Source organism: Acomys russatus, chromosome 8 (genome assembly GCF_903995435.1).
Source record: "Acomys russatus chromosome 8, mAcoRus1.1, whole genome shotgun sequence".
Lineage (NCBI taxonomy): Eukaryota > Metazoa > Chordata > Mammalia > Rodentia > Muridae > Acomys > Acomys russatus.
Window position 1 is genome coordinate 31,736,601 of NC_067144.1, and position 25,308 is coordinate 31,761,908.

The 25,308-nt window shown below is 41.1% G+C and overlaps 2 protein-coding genes across 2 annotated transcripts; both read left to right on the forward strand.

Annotated features, from left to right (window-relative positions):
• The first annotated feature begins 978 nt into the window (after positions 1 to 978).
• On the forward strand, positions 979 to 2,567 carry LOC127192974 (resistin-like alpha). Its single transcript, XM_051150352.1, has 3 exons — positions 979 to 1,111; positions 1,675 to 1,758; positions 2,440 to 2,567. The coding sequence occupies exons 1-3, from the start codon at positions 988 to 990 to the stop codon at positions 2,565 to 2,567; spliced, it is 336 nt and encodes a 111-aa protein (XP_051006309.1). The 5' UTR covers positions 979 to 987.
• Positions 2,568 to 17,675: 15,108 nt separating this feature from the next.
• Positions 17,676 to 19,407, forward strand: LOC127192727 (resistin-like gamma). Its single transcript, XM_051150016.1, has 3 exons — positions 17,676 to 17,871; positions 18,501 to 18,581; positions 19,139 to 19,407. The coding sequence occupies exons 1-3, from the start codon at positions 17,766 to 17,768 to the stop codon at positions 19,264 to 19,266; spliced, it is 315 nt and encodes a 104-aa protein (XP_051005973.1). The 5' UTR covers positions 17,676 to 17,765; the 3' UTR covers positions 19,267 to 19,407.
• The last annotated feature ends 5,901 nt before the right edge of the window (positions 19,408 to 25,308 follow it).

Consider the following 25,308-nt stretch of genomic DNA (forward strand, 5'->3'; position numbering starts at 1 on the left):
AGCCCCTATAACAGCTGATGAGGCAAAAGGTATTTTCACACCATGTGGGAAGTATCTTCACACCATCCTTAGCACCCATTGTAGGAACATGCAACCACTCTTTCCTAACAGCTTTGGTTCTCTCTTGTCCCTATCCTGGAGCCAAATAATATAGATCTCCCTCTGTCTTTGTCTCTGTCTGTCTCTGTCTCTCTCTGTCTGTCACTGTCACTGTCTCTGTGCCTCTCTCTCTTTCTCTCTCATTCTCTAACATCTTAGCAATTCTACTAGATGTTAAGTTGATGAACTAACTAGTTACAACAATCTCTGTGTGTCTCTGTCTCTGTCTCTCTGTCTCTCTCTTTCATGTGTGTGTGTGTGTGTGTGTGTGTGAGTGGGTGTCTGTGTTCATGCATGTGTGTGTGTATGTGTGTGTGTGTGTGTTTAAATATCAGGACTGGGGACAGCTTAAATACAACTCCATCACTGATAAGCTTACAGCAGAATGTGCTGCTGTTCCCTTAAGCTGAATCTGTAGAGCTCTCTGCAAGGCTCTCCAGGTACACCCATCAGCTGGTCAGAGTGAGCGGAAGTGAATCTTGTAAGTTTCAGCTTTTCCAGACAGATGAAGAAGGCTTACTTCCCCAGTCTCTTGAACTTCACCTCTTATACTTTGGCCAAGTGTCAATTCACAGAAATTGTACTGAAATTGCTTACTCTGCTGGACTGTGCTTGTATATATTAAGGATACCAGATCACTAATGACACTGTGTTATACCTCTCATCTGGCCAGGCCCTGGAAATTTTCCTGAGCTTCTGGTAAGTCAGTTGGCTCTGTGGGAGTCCTCTCTTCTCCTCCTCAGCTAGAACACTTATAGTATGGTTACTTCTGTTGTTCCCTCCCTACTTTCTTCACATTATGTCCTTCTCCTCACAGCCATGCCAGATCCCAGTGATCTCATGCTCTCCTTCTTTTCCTCCAGCCACAGGACACTGACTTTCAACAGGATGAAGACTACAACTTGCTCCTTTCTGATCTTCATCTGCCTTCTCCAGCTGATGACCTCAGTGAACACTCAGACCATAGACTGGATTGTGGAGAAAAAGATCAGGGATATTCTCAAGCTACGAGGTATGAGATGAGTAGGAGAGATCATAGCCTAATACTTGCTCTTGCTGACTACAAAATATCTAAAATCCCTTGTATCCCATTCTAAGATCTCCCTCAACTTCATCCCTGCCTACCTCACCAGGGCTTCCTCCTGGTCTTTTTTTTTTTCCCCCAAGACTCAAGACAGGTTCTCTCTGTGTAGCCTTGGTTGTCCTGGACTCACTTTGTAGACCAGGCTGGCCTTGAACTCACAACGATGTGCCTGCCTCTGCCTCCTGAGAGCTGGGATTAAAGGCATGCCCAGCTTCAATATTCTTGATGAGGATGAAGAAAAATGATAGGTCATGTAACTTATGAACACATTATGAAACAGGCATATTATGCTTTTAGTTGGCTCTTTTGTTTTCACAGACATTTTTTGAGGTAAGTAGAACCATTATTTTCTCTTCATAATGGAAGAAACTAAAGTTTAAAAGCTATTGAGTGGACTACTTATGAAAACAGTCACACCTCTAACATAGATAAGACGTACAAGGGAATTCTGAGAAAGATCATATGCAATATCACTCTTTTCTCTTCCTCAGGTGACAGCTATACAGCTGCTGTAACTAGCACTCTCTCCTGCACTAATGTCAAGGCCACAGGCACACTGGCGTCCTGTCCTACTGGTGAGTAAATCTTCAAGGAGAATTTGTGAAGGTGTCGCTGTATTCTCTCCCATCAATCCCCTAATACCACCTTCTCCTAACTGGGGTCAGTACTGACATGGAGCTGAATCCATATCAGTTTCCTTGATGCTACAGAGAGACTTGGAGGTTCTGCTCTTCTCTCATGTTTTTCCTTCAGGCCCCCACATGCCATCCCTTTCTGTCCCTCAGGTCATGGATATGACCTTCATTTCTTTTTGTTTGTTTTTGTTTTGTTTTGTTTTTATATTTTGAGACAATTCTCTGTGTAGCCTTGGCTGTCATGGACTTGCTTTGTAGACCAGGCTGGCTTAGAACTCACAGCTATCGGCCTGCCTCTGCCTTGCAAGTTCTGGGATTAAAGGCATGTGCCACCATCCCCAGCCATGATCTTCATTTCTTTCCTAATCTATTCCCTTATATTGTGGGCAGGGTGCAAGGACAGGGGTGAATTTGCTATTAATCGAAATATAGTAAAACTCCACCTTTCCAAAACCTCTAATTTAAGTAATTTTGGATTTTGTTTGCTTGAAGAGAACTTTCAAACTTGAATAGCTGTATGTCCTATGAAACCTGCATCTACTCATGGAATTCCTAAGAAAGGAACCTTCCACCTCTAACAGTCCAAGAGCTCTGATATCTGTGTCTCATTTGACCATATAGGGATGACAGCTACTGGCTGTGCTTGTGGCTTTGCCTGTGGATCATGGAATGTCCAGAATGAAAACGTTTGCCAGTGCCTGTGTCCAATCACAGACTGGACCATGGCCCGCTGCTGCAAAGTGGGCTAAGAATGAGAAGGTCAAGAACCCAGTTTTGAAATGATGTCTATTACAAAACTGCAATCTCAACTTAAAAACATGGCTCATATCCCCTTGATGATTTCATATTACCAAGAGACCTCAGTCCTTGAAAAATAAAAATGAGTTTGCATCAGCCCATGTGTAGGTCCTCAATGTTATTACTCCTAACTTGGGATATCTCTTGTCAGAAATCATTTTCAATATCTCAAATTACATCTCAGTAAAGTGAGAAGTGTGGTTAGGAAAGATATGGAGAAAATGGGAAACACTGACCCTCCTCTTCTCCTATTCCTTATCATCTAACAAAGTACTGAGTACACTGCTTCGCATGAGCTATAGTAAAGCAAGTATTATGTCCTTATGGGGTTCAACAACTGAAACAGTGAACTCCAAGCCACGTGCAGGAAGACTTCTCAAATGCATGCAGTCAAGCAGAAATTGAAAATGACTGTTTTCAATGACTTCAATTAAATTATTTCCAACCCTTTAGCACACATATGCACTTTCTTACTGTAGTAGCCAAGATGACATTCATCAAGGTGACTTCCTTCCCAGTTGCCTTTCTTCTGGACAGCAAAGCCACATCGCTCACATGTCACTGAATCTTACTGTAGTTCATTTTCCTGCCTGTAAAAGTTTACCAATTTCCTGTTTATAAAACCTACAGAACTGCAAGCCAAGTGGCACTGGGATATGCCTTTAATCATCCCATTGGAGAGGCAGAAATAGGTAGATATCTATGAGTTTTGAGGCCAGCCTGGCCTATAGAACTAGTTCCAGGACAGCCAGCAAGCACTACACAAGAAACAGAAAACAAAAACAAAACAAAAATTTTGTTTAAATATAGCCTTTTATTTAATAATAAAAGAGAGGAGCAAATGAGAACCGAGAGAGGCAACAAAAACTGTAGCTTCCAGCAAAAGGGAATTGAGATGTTATGGAGCCTTGTGTCAAACTTGATGTCCTGGTGAAGCTGGAGCTGCCATCAACCATTCCGTTGGAAACAGCTGTTTAACTTGTCCTTTAATTCTGTACCTGAAATTCTAAATTCTAGAGAGGAAGTACAGTGAAGAAAAGCAGAAGTCTTCAGTGCAGAGCTAGCTCTGAGATGCTCATCTATGGGGACAACACCCAGGCTTGTGCAAGTGATGGCAGATAATAGCCATTCTGTTTGATAGTGTCACCTTAAAGCTCCATGCACAGCTCTTTGCTAGGGTTTGACATGGAAAAGAGAGATATAATGATGGAGTCTGGTTGAGGAGAAATATTTCAGTTTGTATAAACACCGGTGATGAGTGTGCTTGGAGATGTACTATGAAATCATGACCATTTGTCAAAAATTTTTCTTAACTCCTGAATGTTCTTGCTTACTATTATAATATCAGTTACTCAGTAGGAGAGAAAAGAGTCAATATTCATCACCATAATGTGGTTTTAGAATAACCTTGTTTAGGAGATAAAGTCATTGAAGCTGAATATGAGTAGCCTCTGTGAGTTGCCAGAACCTGCTGGGAGAAATCCTTTTTGATGCAGTCCTGCATCCAGAAATAAAAACTTACATTATCTTATTTTTATGTCATTTACAATTTATGGTATAATTATATGATCTTATTCTTTAATGATCAATGTCTCAGTCAAATAGAAGATGTGCATAAAATTGGCATATATCCTGTCTTATTTAAAATTTTATTTAGAATCACAGAAGTTAGACAGCTTCATAGAAAGGATTATGCAGTGGAGTAGAGAGACCTTGGTTCTACTCCCAGCTCCTTATCTATGAGGTGATCACCCTTTACATTAGGTAAGCATGTGATCACCGAAGTCTTAGATTATCTCTTGAGTGATGGTGTCCAGTTAGATTAGGGCCAAAGGCCTTCAAAGCCTTCATACACCTGAAACACACAAAATCCCCTAGGATACTGCATGCAGAAGATAATGCCAACTCTGGTGGGAGTTTGAATGCCAAGAAGACAGTGGAGGGTGAATTTTGGCTCACAAGGTATGGAGGGCAATAAGGACCTTATTGGGACTTGGACTAGAGGACATTTAAGTTACATTTTGACAAACACTAGATGCATTCTACTATTTTCAGAAAAATTGAGTGAGATTTAATTCAAAGGTTGATTAATTTGTTCTCAACTTTAAGTCAAGAAAATGCCTTATATATGTGCCTATAAGCTGATGTCCTGCAAGAATTTTCCCAGTTGAAGTTTTCAATTCTGCTGACCATAGCTTCTGTTAAGTTAATAAAATCTAGACAGCATACAGATAAAGGACAACTTGAGTAAGGTGGGGTATAAACATCCACTAATATTTCCTGGTGGAGATGGTCATGGTATATGCCTTTAGCCCCTGCACTTGGAAGGCAAAGGCAGGTACATATCTACTAGCTTGAAGCCAACTGGGTCTATAGAGCAAGTTCCAGGACATCCAATGCTATCCAGAGACACTCTTGTCTTGAAAAACCAAAGAAAAAAATCCACTAATATTCCAAGAGCTCCAGTTGTATCTTCAGCTCATTTATAATTATAGGCATGGATATTGTAGGATTTAAAAGGTAACTTTGTCACACATTGTATGTATCTTAAAAGATTATAATACTCCCAAGAATTTAGCATCTCTCTGCTGTTTGTAGATTATTTGGACTGAGATCCCATTCTCATTCTTCCATGTGCATCTACATGTCATATTTTAGATGTGTTTTAAAATATAGAGAACACTCAGACCTTAGCATCCTACAATGGAGGCAATGAAATCTCTTTATAGAGGATGGTCAGGATAACAAAGCAAGGCATCATCTTATAATAAATAGTGGAAGAAGGTAATACAGAAGAAGTACTCTGAAGGTCTACTGTTGACCATCTCAAGGAAATGCAAATTGGTTTGATATACAACAAATAAAGGATTTAAAAACAACAAAAACCAAAACACCCACACATTCGCAAGGTCTCATTTGACCCGGGGAATACCCTATCATGTGTATCAAATGTTTGGTTTCTTCATCATGGAGGACCCCCATTAGATGGGACTTCTATGCATTTCCTTAACCTCTATGGGTTTTGCAGCACTAGCTCAAGATATTCCTGCCTAGTTACACCACACTCAGATTCTGGTAGACTCTTTGCTTAAATAGCAACCCTGGCCACTCCTCCCCTCCCCTCTGCTCTGCTTTCCTTCCCTCCTCGCCTCTCTCCACTCCTCCCCTCCCTTCCCCTCTCCTCCTCTTCCTTCTCCTCTCCTCCTCTCCTCTTCTCTTCTGACTCCCTCTCTCTTCCTGCTATTTGTTATGTGTTGTTTCAGTGTACGTCCAAGGCTAGAGAAACAATTCACACTCTAAGCAAACCTTTTGGTGGGTCATTGCTCAGCATTAGTGAACCTGGGTGCTTTTAACCAACTATTTCATTTCCACATCTATCTACCGCTGCCCATTGCTCTAGGTGCTTTTGAGACTTGTCATGAATAAAGGAGCTCTTGGCTCCAGAATACACCAAAGCTTGAAGAATGTGTAGATTAATAGCAGACCAGTAAGTTCATAGCTTGTCATGAATAGCTTTCACCTCGAGGCAGTGTTGAACACCCTGTCAGAGAAGTGGTGTGGGTGGTTTCCTCCATAACAAGAATGTCTGTGACCACTTGCAATTTCATACATTTTGCTCCTTCATTAACCCTTGGTGAAACATTCTTTATGCTTGAAAAGCCTTCTCAGAACTCACAAAAAGTGTTTTGCTTTGCTTTTATCTGTTCTCCAACCCGACCCCCACCTCAAGGACACAAAGAACTCAGTACAATTCTTACCACACTTGTTTTCAGTAACTGTACAGAATTTATCAACTTGATTTCTATTCTGGCTTATATCACTTAGGCTTCAAAAGCCACTCCTAATTTTTTTAAAAAAAAAATCATGTGTTATCATGGAACTTATCAGTCACTAATGCTCAATAAAATACCTAAGTCTTAGATAAATTTACTTAAAAAGACATCTCCCCTCTGAACATAGTCCTAGTTGGCATGGTGAACAAGGCACTAAACATCACTCATGTAAGCCTTAGATATTTATTGTTAATTTTACATCTTGTCATTTTCCTGTACTTACTGGACTCTTTCCATGGATTTTAAGATTTTGGATTCTAGGAAGGGCTCTTAGTACAGATCTCACGTGGATTCTCTTTTGCTTGTGTCTTGCCAACTGTAAGAAATGGTAAATTAACAATGCCATCTCAGTCTCTCTTTTATTCAACCAGAGGCTAATGTTGAGCATGGTAGCAGTACATTCCTTTCCACTGAGAGCTGCTCCCTGACACAGGCAAGTCCTCTGACTAGTCATCTTGGCATGAGTTTTTACTACACATAGACGTTGCTATGCTACCTTTGCCCCAGCTTTCAGGTGCTCTTTTCCTTACTTTCTACTCTCAGGGCACACACAAAATTTCTTCTACATTGTCCCCTCCCACACAACATATCAAACCAGGGCTCCACCTGAAAGAAAAGGTGTGAATGGAGAGAAATAGAACAGAGACACGTGGAGATGAGGCCAAGACAAATGTCTGATCAAGGTCCCCTTTAATCTGAGGGAGTCAGGCTTATATACAAGTTAGAGCAAGCCTCTTGTTAGAGGTCCCCTCCCCTAGTTTCTCAGGCTGGCTGAAAAGAAGTCACTCCTGGAAAAGCTCTGCTTTGTCTCTCAGTGGGAGGTAATCCCAACACCCAGGGGCAACAAAGCTCCTCTAGCATCACAGGTTCTGGAGATTCAAAGGTTAGCAGAAGGCTGCCTTTGCACTCACTGAGTCACAGTACATAAATATGGCTCCCCGCAACATATGCCCTACAGTTTTTATTTGGACAGTTTTAGGTGCTGTGAATGTCCACCTGGAGCCGCTGTCCACTGGGCAGCAGGTCCTGTTTCAGTCTGTCTGCAACCCGCTGTCACAAGCCACTACCACTAGCACAGGGCGCTGGTCCAGTTTGCCAGTGGAGGCCAGTGGGGGAGTTTGCAGTTAGTTCATCTTAGAGCAGCAGGGGTTCAGCGAGGCTGGGTTGCTGCCAGTTTCAGTGGTGCTTCTCTGGCTCCTTGGTTCTGTCTGGTTCTGGGTCATGGCTGCTCTGACATTTCTCTAGGCCCTTTCACTCCAGAGCACACCATCTTTGTTGTCATGAGAACGTGACACTACGCATGCACTACATCTTTGAACTTTTCCAATTCATGTATGTTCTCAAATGGTAGGCCCCACTTACCAGGCCTGCATGTTACTCCATATCACAGATAGCCCTGTTTGATTTGCTCTGCACTCTCCCCACGCAGACTTCCACTGAGCAGACAACACAGCTGTATGTATCATCTACCAAAGCAAGGCCAACCCATGATGTAGGAACAAGGTATATAATCGGGTACCATATGAGGAAAGGGATTCTGCTATGGATGTTCTACCCTTTTGGAGAGGAACTCCAGTGCATATTTCAGCATCCCACCTCTTCTTTGGCTTATGATCACACCCATACACATGTGTCAGATAAATTGTGTGTGATTTTGGATATTCATCTTACTAGAGAACTGATAAAGGATCAACAATAAAATCTACTTAAGTCTCACTAGGTGAATAGTCAGTTATTGGAGTTCTTTACAGGCATCTGGGTTAGGGGTTACTTTCAGGAGCAAGGATGAATCAAAAGCAAGCAAACTACTGAAAAGCCCATGCAAGTATGAGTGGTGATTCCTGAGAGCATCTCGGAGCTCCTTGCACAACTTGCAAGCAGCTAAACTGGTTGAGGCTGTCCTTTAGGCATCCAGGCTGGTCAGTCTCCTTCCCCAACAACTGGTTAGTTTCCCCTATTACACTTGTAGGGGCATTCTGGAAAAACGCAAGTTTCAATGTTCTACACATGTGATGTTTGTTTACTGCTTGAGACTCATGAGCCTCTCCACATGTCCTTGAGGGAACATTTTAATTCATAGGAAGTCACTAACAACTATGCCTCAGCAGCCAATGTTCTTTGAAAGGTATGAGAAGTATCTACCTGGCAAAGACAGAGGGCTGTTTGCACACTCAGGGTAGCTGAGTTGATAATGCCACAGGATATAAAAGCATCCTTGCTTGGCCAGGCTTTGGAAAGCTGATTTTTGTGCATGAATCTGGTCTGTGGGAATCCCCTCTGCTTCTCCAAAGAGGTAGACCAGCTGCAGTATGGTTGCTTTGTCCCCTCTACCTCCTCTCTCCACAGTATAGCTGTCTCCTGTCCCTCACAACTGTCTACTCAAGAGCGCAACAATCTCATTTTCTTTGCTTCTTTCTTCCAGCCCCAAGACACCGTCTTTCAAAAGGATGAAGACTGCAACTTGCTCCTTTCTCATCTTCATCTCCCTTGTCCAGCTGATGGTACCAGTCACTGCTGAGTGGTCCTTCTACTCTTTGGTGGAGAAGCTCAAGGAAAGTTTCCATAACCTAGGTTATTGATGGCTTGGGGGAAAGCTGAGTTGAATCAGTGTCCACTCCTTCCCTTTCCTAAAATTCTAATTTCATCTCTAACCCATTCCAAGATTTTCAACCTCAATTTAATCAGCTCTAGCCCTAACTTCCTGTCCAGGCCCTCCTTTGTAGTCTTAGCCCTTCTTGACTCAAGATTAAAAGCTCAGTTTTCATAGACAGTCAACAGGCTTAGGAGGGCACCATCTGTAATTTATGAGCAGACTATGAAAAGGCATAACAAAGCTGAAAGTTAGTCATTTAGTTTGCACAGCCACTAGATGAGATGTGCACAACTATTATTTTAACTATATAAATGAAGATACTAAGGCTTTCTTTCTTTTTCCTTTTTTGGGTATTTGGAGATAGGGTTTCTCTGTGTAGTCTTGGCTGTCCTGGACTTGCTTTCTAGAAAAGGCTGGTCTTAAAGTGAAAGCAAGCCACATTAATCCCCAGTGCCAGGACTAAAGGCTTGTCCCACCACGCCCAGCTCCATACTAAGAGTTAAAACTTAGTCATTTTCTTACTTGTGGAAACAGGGACACCTTCAAGACAGGAGATGCCTAAGAAAGGGAACTGTGAGAACAAGAAATAACGATAATACCATTTACTCTTACCTACAGACTATCCTCCCTTCACTGTGGCTACGAATATCTCCTGCACTAGTATCAAAGCTGCAGGCAGACTGGCTTCCTGTGCACCTGGTGAGTAAGAGCCCTGTTCACCTCACACCCATCCTCTAATACTCATATCCCCCCCATACATCAGATCTTTATCTCCATGGAGCTGAGCCATAGTACCCAGACATGCCTTCATGATACTTAGTTGCCTTAAAGACACTACTAAGGAATTCTAGGTTTGCTCTTTTTGTCATTTCTCCCTGTATGTTGCCTTATACAGTCTACCCTAACTTCTGTGGTGTGGTCATAGATATGGCCTTTATCTATTCCCCATTCTATTTCCTTGTGTTGGTAAGAGAGGAGCTAGCACAGAGGTGAATTTACCATCCAATGAAAGACAGTGAAATTCCAAGTCTTTTCACTTAAATGATTTTTTTCTTGAAGATAACACTCAAAATTGAGTTTGTTTTATGCCCCACAAAACCCAGATTTATAAATCTAGGATTTATGTAGATAGGTTCTCCTTAGTTTCCCAGGGAGAACAGGTAGAGCTGTCTCTGTCTCTTACAGTCCAAGGTCTCTGATGTCTGTGTCTCACATGACAATGCAGGTTTGGCTGTCACTAGCTGTGCTTGTGGCTCTGCCTGTGGATCTTGGGATATTCAGAATGGAAACACTTGGCACTGCCAATGTCCAACCACAGACTGGACTACTGCCCGTTGCTGTCAACTGGCCCAGGAATGAGAAGACTGAGAACCCAGCTTTTAAATGATGGCAACCATGAAAATATGATCTCATTTAGTAAATCTGATTCATAGTTGCTCCAATGAAGCCATATTACACAGAAATCCAGCTTCTTAAGTAATAAAGACAAATCTGCACCAGTCTATGTTTGTATCTTTAACGCTATTACTCCTAGCTTGCAGTGCCTGTTGCTGGAACACATTTTTAGTATCTCAATGATCCTATCTCACTGGCATATGAGATGGGTGGTCAAGAAGGAGACAATGCAAATGGGAACAATGGATCTCCCCCATTCAGTTTTCCTACTCCTGTATTTTAATGAAAAGAATGAGGATATTGGTTGGCATGAAATACAGAGAAGTGAAATCACGTGCTTTTATGAGAATCATCATCTGCAAAAGTGAGATTCAAGGCATGTGCAAGGTGACTGCAAAGTGTGGGCAGACGGGGAAATGTAAAATAACTATTTCCGAACTTCTTAGCACGTATGTATACTCCTTTCAATTCAAGTGCCTGTGATGGGTTTAAGGTAACTTCTTTTCCAGTTGCCTGTTTCACGGTTGGCAAAAGATCACCACGGTCCTCACCTGTCACTGAGAATTACTATAATGCCTCTTACAGGGGCATTAAGACTTCTCAGATTTCAAAGCAAAAAAATAACTTAAAATATTGATGACAATGTTCAGCAAGTGAGTAAGGGTTGTGTTTCAAATATTCTGTAAATTGGGGTCTCCCATTTTGAGCCTGCATGTGTCAATTTAGACTAGCAAATAATTTTAGGTAATACTTATTGGTCTGATTATTGACAACTCAAAAGGAATTAAAATAAGTGAACTAAAACTACAATAAAAACCTTTTCTTCCCTTCTTCTTAATTAATTATGACAAAACTCTAAAAGCTAAAGACCACGAAGAACCCACTTTTTATCTCTAAACTTCATATAAAATAGCTAGACATGGTAGTGTATACTAGTAATCCAATACTGAAAAACATTCCTTGGACTTACTGCCTAGCCAGAATAACTGAATTGGCAAGGTTCAGAAGAAGTGAGAAACAAGGTCGACAGACCCTGAGGACAATCTCTCAAGTTGACTTCCAGCCTGCCCATATATGCATAGGCAACACACAAACAGACACACAGACACAGAGACACACAGACACACACACACAGTCACACTGACACATCACACACACACACACACACATACACACTCTCTCTCTCTCTCTCTCTCTCTCTCTCTCTCTCTCTCTCTCTCTCTCTCTCCACTTCCTTCCTCTGGGTATCCAGGGGCTGGGAAGGATGAAATAGAGCCAGAATGAGCAGGGCCTGTAGCATCCCAGTCTGACTGGGAGAGCCTTCCCTGAGGATTCTTGGAGGTATTACAGCTCTCAGCTATTTCAGTGAAACAGCAGCACTCAGCTGATATTCAGTGATACTCGTGTATTTATTTAGGGTGAACAATGGTATATGGACTTTGAGGAGTGGGAAGGGATTTCCAGAGTGAGTGCATATCATTGGCTGGGGCTGAGATGCTGGGAATCCTTTGTTTTCATGGAGAGGACTCCAGGTACTAGGTAGAGTATGTGACTGCCTTGAGACTTGTGGAGGTAGTGGATTATGAGCAGCGGGCCCATGCTGGCACAGAACACAGAGGGAGCAATCATTCCTGCCAGTCTCAAGATTGACATTTTGGGGGTTTGGATACATCTCAATTTGCTCTATCTAGCTCCATGCTGGTTTCTCCAGTGGCAAAGTCCATGTTCTTCCACCCCCATGTACATACACGAATACACATGTGTATCTGCACATGCATATATACATGTTATCTCTGTCTGTCTGTCTCTCTGTGTGTCACTGTCTCTGGGTTTCTCTCTGTTTGCCTGTCTCTCTCATACACACACACACACACACACACACACACACACACACACACATACACACACACACAGGGTGTGGACGAAGTGACATTATGCAAATGACCACTAGGCAGTTTCCTCCAGGGTAAGCTAAGTTCTTGGGGAGGACTCCAGACACAACAGCTCCCCTTGCATGAGCTGAGGACACATGAAATGTTTTAAAGTTATTTAGGTTTTACAATGTGATGTTAATATTAATAGAAAACCTTAGGGATAAACAATAAAGAAACGGAGTTGAATAGTGATTTGTTTGTACATCAAGTAGGCAAGGGTCAATTGTCCTTGGTGGGCTTTTGGTTGTCTGGACACAAGCTAGAGTTATATTTAGGAGGAGCTGTGGTTCTTCCTTTGACTGGAGTTACCTTACTGCTTAAATGACAACTAATCTAACTTATTTAAATACCATGTAGGCAAAGATCTCCAGCAAAATTTGCGTCAATATGAGACTTTCTACTTGTTTCTCAACATTTCTTTTACACTTACTTTGCTCCGGGGTCTGCTCAGTGCCCAACTTCTTGTGTTATACTTTTGGTCCAATTGGCATGCTTGGAACTTGACCTGAAGTAAGATAAAAGATAGATAGATGATAGATAGATAGATATAGATAGATAGATATAGATAGATGGATAGGTAGGTAGATAGATAGATAGATAGATAGATAGATAGATAGATATCTTTCCAAAGCAAGCTCTGTATTTTTCCAGTTTTTCTATCCTTTGAACAACATGTTGCTCAGTCCTCCAATTCTAGTCCTAGGCTTCCAGGCCTCCCTTCACAAAGAAGTCAGGCTCCCTGACAACAAACTGGGACATCCCCCTCCCCCCAAATTACCTGGGTCTTTTCTAGATTTCTTCAGATATAACCTATTATTTAGTGATAAAAGGGAGGAAAATATGAGAACTGAGAGAAGCAACAAGAACTGTAGCTTCCAGGAAAAGGGAACTGAGATGTTATGGAGCTTTGTGCCAAACATGATGTCCTGGTGAAGCTGGTACAGGGACCAACCTAATGCCATCTTCTGTATGTTCTGTAAGAACTTGTCCTTTAGATGACCCTTACTTCTCCCTGCTTCCAGGGAGTGACCACATATTGCTGTAAGTTGCACCAACCAGCAGTCTCTGAGATAAAAAAAAAAAAACTTCCCCTTGTGATCCAGCCTCCACACAACCAGCCTTTAGGTCAACATACTTTAACCCACAACTCTTGCATACAGTTTTTCCCATTACTGTTTTGTGTTTTGCTGTTGTTGTTGTTTTGTTTGTTTTGTTTTTTGAGACAGGGTTTATCTGTGTAACAGCTCTGGCTGTCCTAGAACTCACTCTGTAGTCCAGGCTGGCCTTGAACTCACAGAGATCTACCTGCCATTGCCTCCCAAGTCCTAGGATTAAAGGCCTGTGCCTCATTGCCCAGCCTGGTTTTCTCCTTTATAAACTCATTGCCCAGATCTGCCTGTCATAAAGTTCTTCTTGTAGGTTTCCAGGACCCTGTGGGTCCTACTATTTCCCTATTCTTCCATGCTACTCTCGCCTAAAGTCTCAATAGGATGTCCTCTCCTCTGACCCACTTTCTTGGCAAGTAAAGTTTTTTTGGGACGTATTCCTTGGACTAGTGTTTTGATATAAGTGAGTATATACCGTTTGTCTCTTTTTGCTTCTGGGTGAACTCACTCATTATGATAATTTCTAGATCAATCCATTTGTCCACAAATTTCGGGAATTCCTTGTTTTTAATAGCTGAGTAGTATTCCATGGTGTAAATGTACCAGTTTCTTAGTGCATTCTTCTACTGAGGGACACTTAGGCTGTTTCCAATTTCTGGCTATTATGCATAAAGCAGCTATGAACATGGTTGAGCATATGTTCCTGTTGTGTGATAGGGCATTCTCTGGGTATATTCCAAGGAGTGGGATAGCTGGGTCTTGAGGAAGCCCTATTCCCATTTTTCTGAGAAAGCGCCAGATAGCTTTCCAAAGTGGTTGTACCTGGGGTCCTCCTCAAACTAAGGCACCAGCCAAGGAGCATATAGGCATTAAACTTCGAACCCCTACCAAGACCTAGCCGACGAACATATTTTCCACCGTTGAGTGGAGAGTGAGATCTGACTCTCACACGAACTCTGGTGCCCCTTTTCTGACCACTTCCCCTGGATGGGGAGGCCTGGCGGCACTCAGAGGAAGGATAGCAAGTTACCAAGAAGGGACTTGATATTCTAAGAGCATATATAGGGGGAGGAGGTCTCCCTCAATCACAGACATAGGGGAGGAGAGAAGGGGGGAAGTGGGAGGGAGGGAAGAATGCAAGGAAACAGGGGAAGGGCTAACAATCGAGATGTAATATGAATAAAATAATAAAATGGAAAAAATAAAAAAAATGGGAATCAGAGGAAACAGGAAAAAAAATAAACTCATTGGCTTTGAAGCTCTGTGACACTCTCCTATCCTGTTGTTTCAGGAAGGATTATGGTCCAAGCTCGAGTCCATAATACAGGACCCTGTGTGTGTTTTATCAGTATAGTGTCCTGGTGGTCTTTTCTTTTTGGGGGTCTTGTGATCTGGCTACTACACTGGCATCAGCCATTTGGAAATGGCTGTTTAAATTGTCTTTTAATTCTGTCCCTGAAATTCTAAATTCTAGAGACGAAGTACAGCGAAGAAAAGCAGAAGCAGAAGCTAGCTCTGAGATGCTCCTCTATGGGGACAACACCCAAGCTTGCCCAAGTGATGGCAGAGAATAGCCATTCTGTTTCATAATGTCACCCTAAAGCTCCATGCTCAGCTCTTTGATAGAGTTTGACATGGAAAGAACAGAATAATGATGGAGTCTGATTGAAAAGGAATATTTCAGTTTCTTTCAACACGCATGATGGGTTTGCTTGGAGATGTACTATGAAACCATGAATTTTTCTTAACTTCTGAAGGTTCTTGCTTAGTTTTATAATAGCAATTTTACTCAGTAGGAGAGAAAAGAGTCAATATTCATTACCATAATGTGGTTTTGAAACTATTTTGTTTAGGAGAAAAACTCTTTTAAGCTGCATGTGAGTAGCCTCTGTGGTCTCAAGCAGTGTTGCATCCAGGAAAGAAAAATCATTTTTATCTTATTCTTATGTAGTTTACAATTTACTGCATAACTATATGGTCTTATTCTTTCATGTTCAATGTCCAGTCCAGTCAAACAGAAGATGTGCATAAAATTGGCATATATCTTATCTTATTCCACTTTAAATTTTTTATTTAGTCTTAGAGAAGTTAGACAGCTTCATACAAAGGGTAATGCAAAGGAGTGGAGAGACCTTGGTTCTTGTCCTGGCTCCTCATCTACAAGATGGTCACCATTGACCTTAGGGAAGCATGTGATCACCTCAGTCTTAGGTTAGTTATCTCTTGAATGATGGAGTCAAATTAGGTCAAGGCAAAAGCCTTCCAAGCCCTCATACTCTGATGTGGATGCCAGTTGACATTTGGAACACAGAGAAGCCCCTAGGATGCAGCGTACAGAAGGTAATATCCACTCTGGTCAGAGTTTGGAATGCCAGGACGGCAGTGCAAGCGTGGAGGGTGAAAGCTGGATTCATAAGGTATGAAAAGGACTAAGGACTCCTTTGAGAATCATACTAGAAGACATTTATGTTACATAATAAGCACTAGTTACACTCTGCCCATGTCCAGAAACTTTGAATGACCATTAATTTAAATGATTAAGCTTAATTTAATTTTTAATTAAGTTACATCCAAGTTTAAATTTAAACTAAAATTTTAATTTAAATTAAAAAATTAAATTTAAACTTGAATGTATATTGTTATATGTGGTTTGTAGCAGTGTCTACCTAGATGAGGCCATATTTGTACTCCTTGCTGGCATGCATAGGCCTTACATTCTCCCTCTGTCATTTTCTCAAGGGAGAAGTCATTTTATGTATATGGCCCATCCGGTATTGTTGTCCCCACTGGGAATAGAATACAAAGCTACCTATCTTATCCTATAAGAGTCTTAGCATGTCCTAAAAATTCTTGAACTGTTTTAGACCAATTTCACATTAAATATGTATGATGTATTATTATATTATGTCTCATATATTCAGATCTCATAAATATTCAAATACAGCATATATGTTGTACACATCATATGTACATGTCTCATATATATTGTATCATATGTAACATAATATACCATATACTATTATATTATACACAGATATTTTATGCCTGGTATCAAGTTTTACAAAGGATAGGCAACTTGGCACAAGTGGAGATCTTCCAATACCCTAGGTTCCCCAAGTATACCTGCAGATCTTTTACATCTGCAGGCATAGGCTACCATAAGATTTTCAGGAATAAAATTGTCAGGAATCATGTGTGTCTTCAGGACCACACCAAGCTTTTATAGCTGTGTCTGGCCCTTGTATGTGGTGTGGATTCATCTTCTACCCTTGTTCTCTTAAGGGCACATGCATGGTTTTAGTTTTTATTTAATCTGAAAAACACTCAGGAATTGGTATTATGTTATTGTTTGGATGATTGTTAGCAAGTCACAGCAAGGACCCAGCACACCAGAAGGTAACCTTAGAGGCCATGAATGTCCACTGATAACCATTCCAAGTCAATGTAAATTGGTCCTGATCTCCAGTAGCTAAGGAAATGCTTAAATTTCTGTCTCCATCTCTATCTCTGTCTGTCTCTGTCTCCCTGTCTCTGTCTTTCTGTCTCTGTCTCTCTCTCTGCCTCTCTCTCTCTCTCTCTCTCTCTCTCTCTCTCTCTCTCTCTCTCTCTCTCTCTCTCTCTCTCTCTCTGTGTGTGTGTGTGTGTGTGTGTGTGTGTGTGTGTTTAATTTTAGGAGCTGGGACAGCTTAAATGCAAGTCCATCCCTGAAAAGCTTACACCAGAATGTGCTGTAGTTCCATGATGCTGAGCCTATAGAGCTCTCTGCAAGGCTTTCCAGGCACCACCATGGGACCAAGAGTTGCCACTTGGCTGTTTGGCAGGTTGGAGTGGAGGATGTTGAATCTTTTAAGTTTCTGTTTTTCCAGACAGGTGAAAAGATTTTACTTGCTTAGTCTCTTGAACCTCACTTGTTATACTTTGGCCAAGTGTCACAATTTACAGGAAATTGTTATACAAGACATCTGGGCTGTCAAAATGTACTGAAATTGTTTACTTCATTGGGCTGTGCTTGTATATATTAAGGGTACCAGGTCAGTAATCACATGGTGTGTTAAACCTCTCATCTGTTCAGGACCTGAAACCTCTCCTGAGCTTCTGGTAAGTCAGTTGGCTCTGTGGGAGTCCTCTCTTCTCCTCCCCAGCTAGAACACTTATAGTATGGTTGCTTCTGTTGCTCCCTCCCTACTCTCTCCACATTATATCCTTCCCCTCACAGCCATGCCAGATCTCAGTGATCTCATGTTCTCTGTCTTTTTCCTCCAGCCACAGGACATTGACTTTCAACAGGATGAAGACTACAACTTGTTCCCTTCTGATCTTCATCTGCCTTCTCCAGCTGATGGTCTCGGTGAATACTGAGGGGAGAAAGAGCAGGGAACTTCCCAGCCATGGAGGTATGCACGAGCAGGAGAGACCATAGGCTCATCTTTGCTCTTGAGACTATATGTAAATACGAAAATCCCTTGTATCCCATTCTAAGATCTCTACCAACTTCTTCTCTCCCTTCCTGACCAGGGCTTCCTTCAGCATCCTACCTACCCTTTGGAAATCTTAGATTAAGAACTCAATGTTCTTGACGAGAATGAAGAAAAGGATAGGGCCTGTAAATTACCAACACATTATGAAGCACTTATATTAAGCTTTTATTAGTTCGTTTAATTTTCACAGACACTTTATGAGATAAGTACAACTATTACTTTTTCTTCACATTGGAAGAAACTAAATTTTTTGTTTGTTTTTTTTTTTTGAGACAGAGTTTCTCCATGTTATCTTGACTGTCCTGCACTCACTTTGTAGACCAGGCTGGTCTCAAACTCATAGAGATCCACCTGCCTCTGCCTCCTGAGTGCTGGGATTAAAGGTCTGTGCCACCATGCCTGGCTATTTTGTTTTTAAGAAACTAAATTTTAATAGATATTGAATGACCTACATATGGGAAGAGTGTCACTTCTAACATAGAAGAGGACTTAAAAGGGAATTTTGAGAAAAATCATATGGAATGTCACTTTCTTCTCTTACTCAGATGACTGTACCTGCACTGTAACTAGGACTCTCTCCTGCACTAGTGTCACGGCCACAGGCAGACTGGCCTCCTGTCCTGCTGGTGAGTAACTCTTTAAGGAGAATTTGTGAAGAAGGTGTCACTGTGTCCTCTCCCATCAATCCTCTAATATCATCTTCTCCTAACGCGGGTTGGTACTGCCATGGAGCTGAGCTATAGTCCCAGGTGCCCAAGCATCCCTTCCTGATTTTCAGTTACCCAAGGATGCTACTGAGAGACTTTGGGATTCTTCTCTTCCTGTGACTTTTTCCTTCATGGCACTACATACCAGTCCTTCCTCTCTTAATGTCATGAATTCACCCTTTTTACTTCTTTCCTAATATATTCCCTTTATTTTAAGCAGGAGGCCAGGAAAGGGGTGAATTGGCTCTCAGTTGAAAGACAGCAAAACTCCACTTTCCAAATCCCTCGGTTTAAGTATTTTTCTGTTTTTGTTTGTTTGCTTTTTTTTCTTAAAGAGAACTATAATATTTTGAATAGCTTCATGTCCTGCAAAACCTGTATCTACTCATATGCTTCTAAAAAGAAAGGACAGTAAGGGACATTCCAACTCTTACAGTCCAAGGTCTCTGATCTCTGTGTCTCACATGACCATGCAGGTATGGCTGTCACTGGCTGTGCTTGTGGCTATGGCTGTGGATCTTGGGATATCAGGAACGAAAATACTTGCCACTGCCAGTGTGCGGTCATAGACTGGACCACCGCCCGCTGCTGTCAAATGGCCTAAGAATGAGGAGGCTGAGAACTCAGTTTTGAAATGAATACTATAATGAAACCACAATATCAACTTGGAAACCTGGCTCATGTCTCTTGATGAATGCATATCACCCAATAATCCTGCTTCTTGAAAAATAAAGATGAATTTGCACTAGCCTATGTTTATGTCTTCCATGTTATTACTTCTAACTTGGGATATCTCTTGTCAGAAATCATTTTCAATATCTCAGACTACATCTTAGTAAGGCACGTGAGCAGTGTGGTTAGGAAAGAGACGGGAAGAATGAGAAAACACACTGACCCACCTCTTTTTCTATCAGTCATTAACAGAAAGCGTTGAGTACACAGTTTGGCATGAGCTATAGTAAAGCAAGTACCATGCTCTTATGGAGTTCAACAACTGAAACAGTGAAACCAAGACACGCGCAGGAAGATGTTCAAAGTGCAGGCAGACAAGAAAAGATTGAAAATAATTATTTTCAATGACTTCAATTAAATTATTTCTAACCCTTTAGCACACATATGCACTTTCTTACTGTAGTAGCCAAGATGACATTCATCAAGGTGACTTCCTTCCCAGTTGCTTTTCTTCTGGACAGCAAAGCCACATTGCTCACATGTCACTGAATCTTACTGTACTTTCTTTTACTGCTTGTAAAAGTTTACCAATTTCCTGTTTATAAAATCTACAGAACTGCAAGCCAGGTGGTAGTGGGATATGCCTTTAATCATCCCACTGGAGAGGCAGAAATAGGTAGATATCCGTGAGTTTGAGGCCACCCTGGCCTATAGAATTAGTTCCAGGACAGCCAGCAAGCACTACACAAGAAACAGAAAACAAAAACAAAACAAAAATTTTGTTTAAAGATGCCTTTTATTTAATAATAAAAGAGTGGGACAAATGAGAACTGAGAAAGATAACAATAACTGTAGCTAGTAGGAAATGAGAATTGAGACGCTATGGAGCCTTGTGCCGAACATGATGTCCTGGTGAAGCTGGAGCTGCCATCAACCATTCAGTTGGAAACAGCTGTTTAACTTGTCCTATAATTCTGTACCTGAAATTCTAAATTCTAGAGAGGAAGTACAGTGAAGAAAAGCAGAAGTCTTCAGTGTAGAAGCTGGCTCTGAGATGCTCATCTATGGGGACAACACCCAGGCTTGTGCAAGTGATGGCAGATAATAGTCATTCTGTTTGATAGTGTCACCTTAAAGCTCCATGCACAGCTCTTTGCTAGGGTTTGACATGGAAAAGAGAGATATAATGATGGAGTCTGGTTGAGAAGAAATATTTCAGTTTGTATAAACACCGGTGATGAGTGTGCTTGGAGATGTACTATGAAATCATGACCATTTGTCAGAATTTTTTCTTAGCTTCTGAAGGTTCTTGGTTAGTTTTATAGTAGAAATTACTCAGTAGGAGAGAAAAGAGTCAATATTCATCACCATAATGTGGTTTTGAAACAATTTTGCTTAGGAGAAAAACTCTTTGAAGCTGCATATAAGTAGCCTCTGTGGTTTCAAGCAGTCTTGCATCCAGGAAAGAAAAATCACTTTATCTTATTCCTATGTAGTTTACAATTCACAGCATAACTATATGGTCTTATTCTTTCTTGATCAATGTCCAGTCCAGTCAAACAGAAGATGTGCATAAAATTGGCATATATCTTGTCTTATTCCACTTTAAAATTTTCATTTAGAGAAGTTAGACAGCTTCATACAAAGAGTAATGCAGTCGAGTGGAGAGACCTTGGTTCTAGTCCTGGCTCCTCATCTATAAGATAGTCACCATTGACTTTAGGGAAGCATGTGATCACTTCAGTCTTAGGTTAGTTATCTCTTGAGTGATGGAGTCCAATTAGCTCAGGGAAGAAGCCTTCCAACCCCTCATACTCTGATGTGGATCCTAGTTGACATTTGGAACACAGAGAAGCCCCTAGGATGCAGCGTACAAAAGGTAACACCCTCTCTGGTGGGAGTTTGGAATGCCAGGACGGCAGTGCAAGCGTGGAGGGTGAAAGGCTGAACTCCGAAGTTATGGAGGAGAATAAGGAGTCTTTTGGGAATCGTATTAGAGGACATTGATGTAACATTCTGACAAGCACTAGAGGCACTCTATTTAACTTAATTTAAACTCAACTTAATTTAAAGGTTAGTGGAAATGTTTATATGTGGTTTGTAACTTGTCTACAAAGGTGAGGCTGCTGGCATCCAGCCCCAGGGTGAGGTCATGGCCTAAAGAAGGGCAGATACAAGGGCATCAATGGAGGAAAGGGAGGAATGAGTCAGGAATGGGTGTCAGGAGGAGTTTTACAGCCTGGCTGACTGGCAGTCAGAGTGCTTCTTTATTTATACAGACGTCAGTAGGCAAGGATAGATGCATGCTGTTCCAAAACACAGATCAAATCAGTTTTGTAACTGGACACATGTTTTAACTTCCTTTTGGTCATAAGTCACCAATGATAAAATGTAACAGAACAGAATTACATTTTACAATCTTTTTCCCTCATCAAACCCACAATGCAACTTTTAACAATACTGAAGTTTCAAGGGTACCTTTGCCAAAGCAGAACAGCCTGTTCTCAGGCTGATAGCTCTTGCAGTTCACTAGACAGAAAGAGAATCTCCAAACCAGCCTGGGCAGACTGTCTTGTCCCAAGCAGTGTATTAGAAACCTTTCATAGTCATAGTGCAAATTGTCATTAGGCTCAAAAACATCTTCATGCCAAAGTTCCTGCAGTTTTTTTTTGTATTTGTAGAATTTATTTATATGTCTATTATTGATAAATTTTTTCCTTGGTCATACAACACCACAGTGGCTCCCTTTCTAAGAAAGGGAGGTCTTAATATTTTATTCTTTTATCATTTATCCGCACCATTCTTTGTCCATCAGTATAAGGAAAAGGTTTTTAATTTGATTTGCTGTCAACTTCTCTAGCCAACTGAGTATTGCTTACCTTTTAAATTTTACTTTGTTTTAATCATCTTGTTGCTCAGTCAGGAACATCCAGGAGCACACGTGCCAAGAATATCTTTGAGTTGGAGCCTCATAAGGAGGTATCTGGCATAATTATTTGAGTCATAGGAAGACCTTCAGGTGGGACCAGATAAGGATATCTTCCTAAAAGTGGGAGGCACAGTATGGCCAGGACATTCCTGGGAAAACATGGAAGCAGTATTCTGGGAAGACAGCATAAATGATTCATAAGAAAAATTCCACCAATTTAATATCCACAAGTTGTATAAATCATAAAAGTGCCCCAACTACTTGACACGTAGAGATCAAGGCCAAAAAGCAGGGGACCATACCACAGTGATTGCATCACTTGGCTCAGCCTTGCTAGTGCTTTGTCAATCAGTTGTGCTGGCTTTATGACCTTTGCTGTTTCATTAGATATGGCTCTTCCATGCTGGCAGGCATAGTTATTTGAGTCATAACTCCAAGAGTCTTAGCCTGTTCAATAGCCTCCTGAACCTTTTCAGATCAACCTCTTTTATTATATGTATGATATATTATGTTTCATAATATTTCATATATTCATGTCTCATATATATTTATATAGCATACATGTATATGAATCATATTCATGCTTTATAAAAGTTATATAATATACCATATAATATATATGTAAAATATAGATATTACATGTATGATATCAATTTTTACAACTGGTAGACTACTTGTTGCAAGTGGAGATATCCCAATACCATGGGTACTCCAAGTATACCTGCAGCTCTTTTATATTTACAGGCACAGGCTACTGTAGGATTAAAATTTTTTTCAGGTATCATATGTGTCTAACAGGATCATAATACTACAAAGATTTTATAGCTCTGTCTGAGCTTTGTGTCTTCTGTGCATTATCTTCTACCCTTGTTCTCTTAAGGGCACATGCATAGTTTTACATTTTATTTAATCTGAAAAACACTCAGGGATTAGAATTATGCTATATTTTAGAAGATTATTAGCAAGTAACAGCAGGAACTCAGCACACCATCCCATGTCCAAGACTGTGACTGTGAAGGTAACCGTGGAGGCCATGAATGTCCATTGATAACCATTCCAAATAAATGAAAACTGATCTCAATATCCAGTAGCTAAGGAACTGCTAAAAAAAAGATTACAAAGATCTCACACAAACTGAACGATCCCACTACTTTATCCACTTGTTGGACTTCCTTATGTTGAGGAAGCTCAATGATACTTCCAAGCATTTCCTTTGTCCCTGAAGCCTTGGTGGGGATATTTCAAATTAGTTTAGCCCAGGGACAAGTGGGAATGGAGCCTCACATGCCTGGCTGTACCACACCAGGGTCTGGTAGTCTACTGATTTGATCTTCAGCTCTGGTCATTTGCACTGTCTGTCTCTCCGGCATGCCTAGCTTCAGTGAGAGCCCCTCTCCTTCCCCATCCTCTAGTCCTCAGAAATGGGGAGCCCTCCTCTCCTATCATCTGATCTCAGCCTATCAAGTCTCCTCCGGTCTGCCTGTATCCTCTTCCTCTGTGGCCTGGCAAGGCCACTCTACCCGGAGGAAGTTATCAATGAGTGGGCACCAGAGTCCATGTCAGAAGTAGGCCCTACTCGCCATATTATGGGACCCACAAGGAGATGGGGCTGCCTATTGACTACATCTAAATAGGTGGTGTAGGTTCTATCCATGCATGGTCCTTGGTTCGTGTATCAGTCTCTGCACCACAACCCCACCCATTTCCTGGCCAGATTTCTTGGCTCCATTGGTCTCCTTGTGCAGCTCCTGTACCCTCCAGGTCCTTCTATCCTACCACTCTTCCATAAGACTCCGTGTACGCCACCCTGATGTTTGGATGTGAGACTCAGCTCCTGCTTTGTTCCTGTTCTGGGCGGAGTCTTTCAGAGGACCTTTATGGTATGTGCCAATCCTGTTCCTTCTCTTCATTGCTTCTGGTGTCTATTCTATTTGTTCTTCTGAATGACAATTAAGCATTCTCTCTTGGGTTCTCCTTGTTATTTAGCTTCTTTAGGTCTATGTATTGTAGTATGGTTATCCTGTATTACGTAGCTAATATTTGCTTGTAAGTATGAGTGTCTTTCTGGGTCTGGGTTACCTCACTCAGGATAATCTTTCCTAGTTCCATCTGTGTGCCTGCGAATTTCATGATTTTCTTGTTTTTAATAGCTGGGTAGTATTGTTGGGAGCCATGTTACATCTCTTGAGAAGACTTTTTTAGTCTTCTGTGAGTGATCTCCTTGTGGTTAGGCCCTTGGAGTTTTTCTCCCACTTGGCAAGATCTGGACTGATATCCAGAAAGTCTTTTGAGAAAAATACACGAGTCTTCTTTGGGAAATCTTGAGGCAATGTCCTTGGGAGTTTTTCTACTACTTGGCAAGATCCAGTGGGAACGATATTCAGAATGACTTATGTCAATCCTTGAGAGATGGAACCATGTTTTCTGCTTATGATCCCTGCTTTTTAATGAAAGGTCAAATAAAGACATGATTGGCCAAGACCTTTATAATAAAGATTCTTTAGTAGATGGTCTTTAAATATTGATAAAATATTTGAGCAAGAAAAGGGGCTTGGAAAGGTCAACTACTTCTTCTGATGACCTAAGTATGCTAATACATTGGAGTGAGAGAAAGGTCAAAACCGAGACGATAGGGCCTGAAGAGATAGGACTTACTGAGATGAGGTCCTAAAGTTCAGTAGTGAAGAGTTCATTTTTAGGTCAAGTTAACTTCAGGACAAGCTAGTTAGTAAAAATTTGTCATGATCTTAAAAGAAATTGGATAGATTCATCCCATCTTGGACAAGGGAGAACATAGTATTGGATAATGACAAATGATAATTATTTCTGCTTAATGAAAAAGTTATAATAGAGTAGCACCATATTGTATGATTACAAAAAATTGGCTTATAACTTAATACACATTAAGAATATATTGATTTAGATTATAATAAGATGAAAAGGTTATTTTGCTGTTAGAGGCTTATTCTTGCATTTTAATTGTTTTTTCCTTTGAAACTGCATGTTTGCTTCCAGCCTGCAAACAAACCAAACTGGTTGTACGTG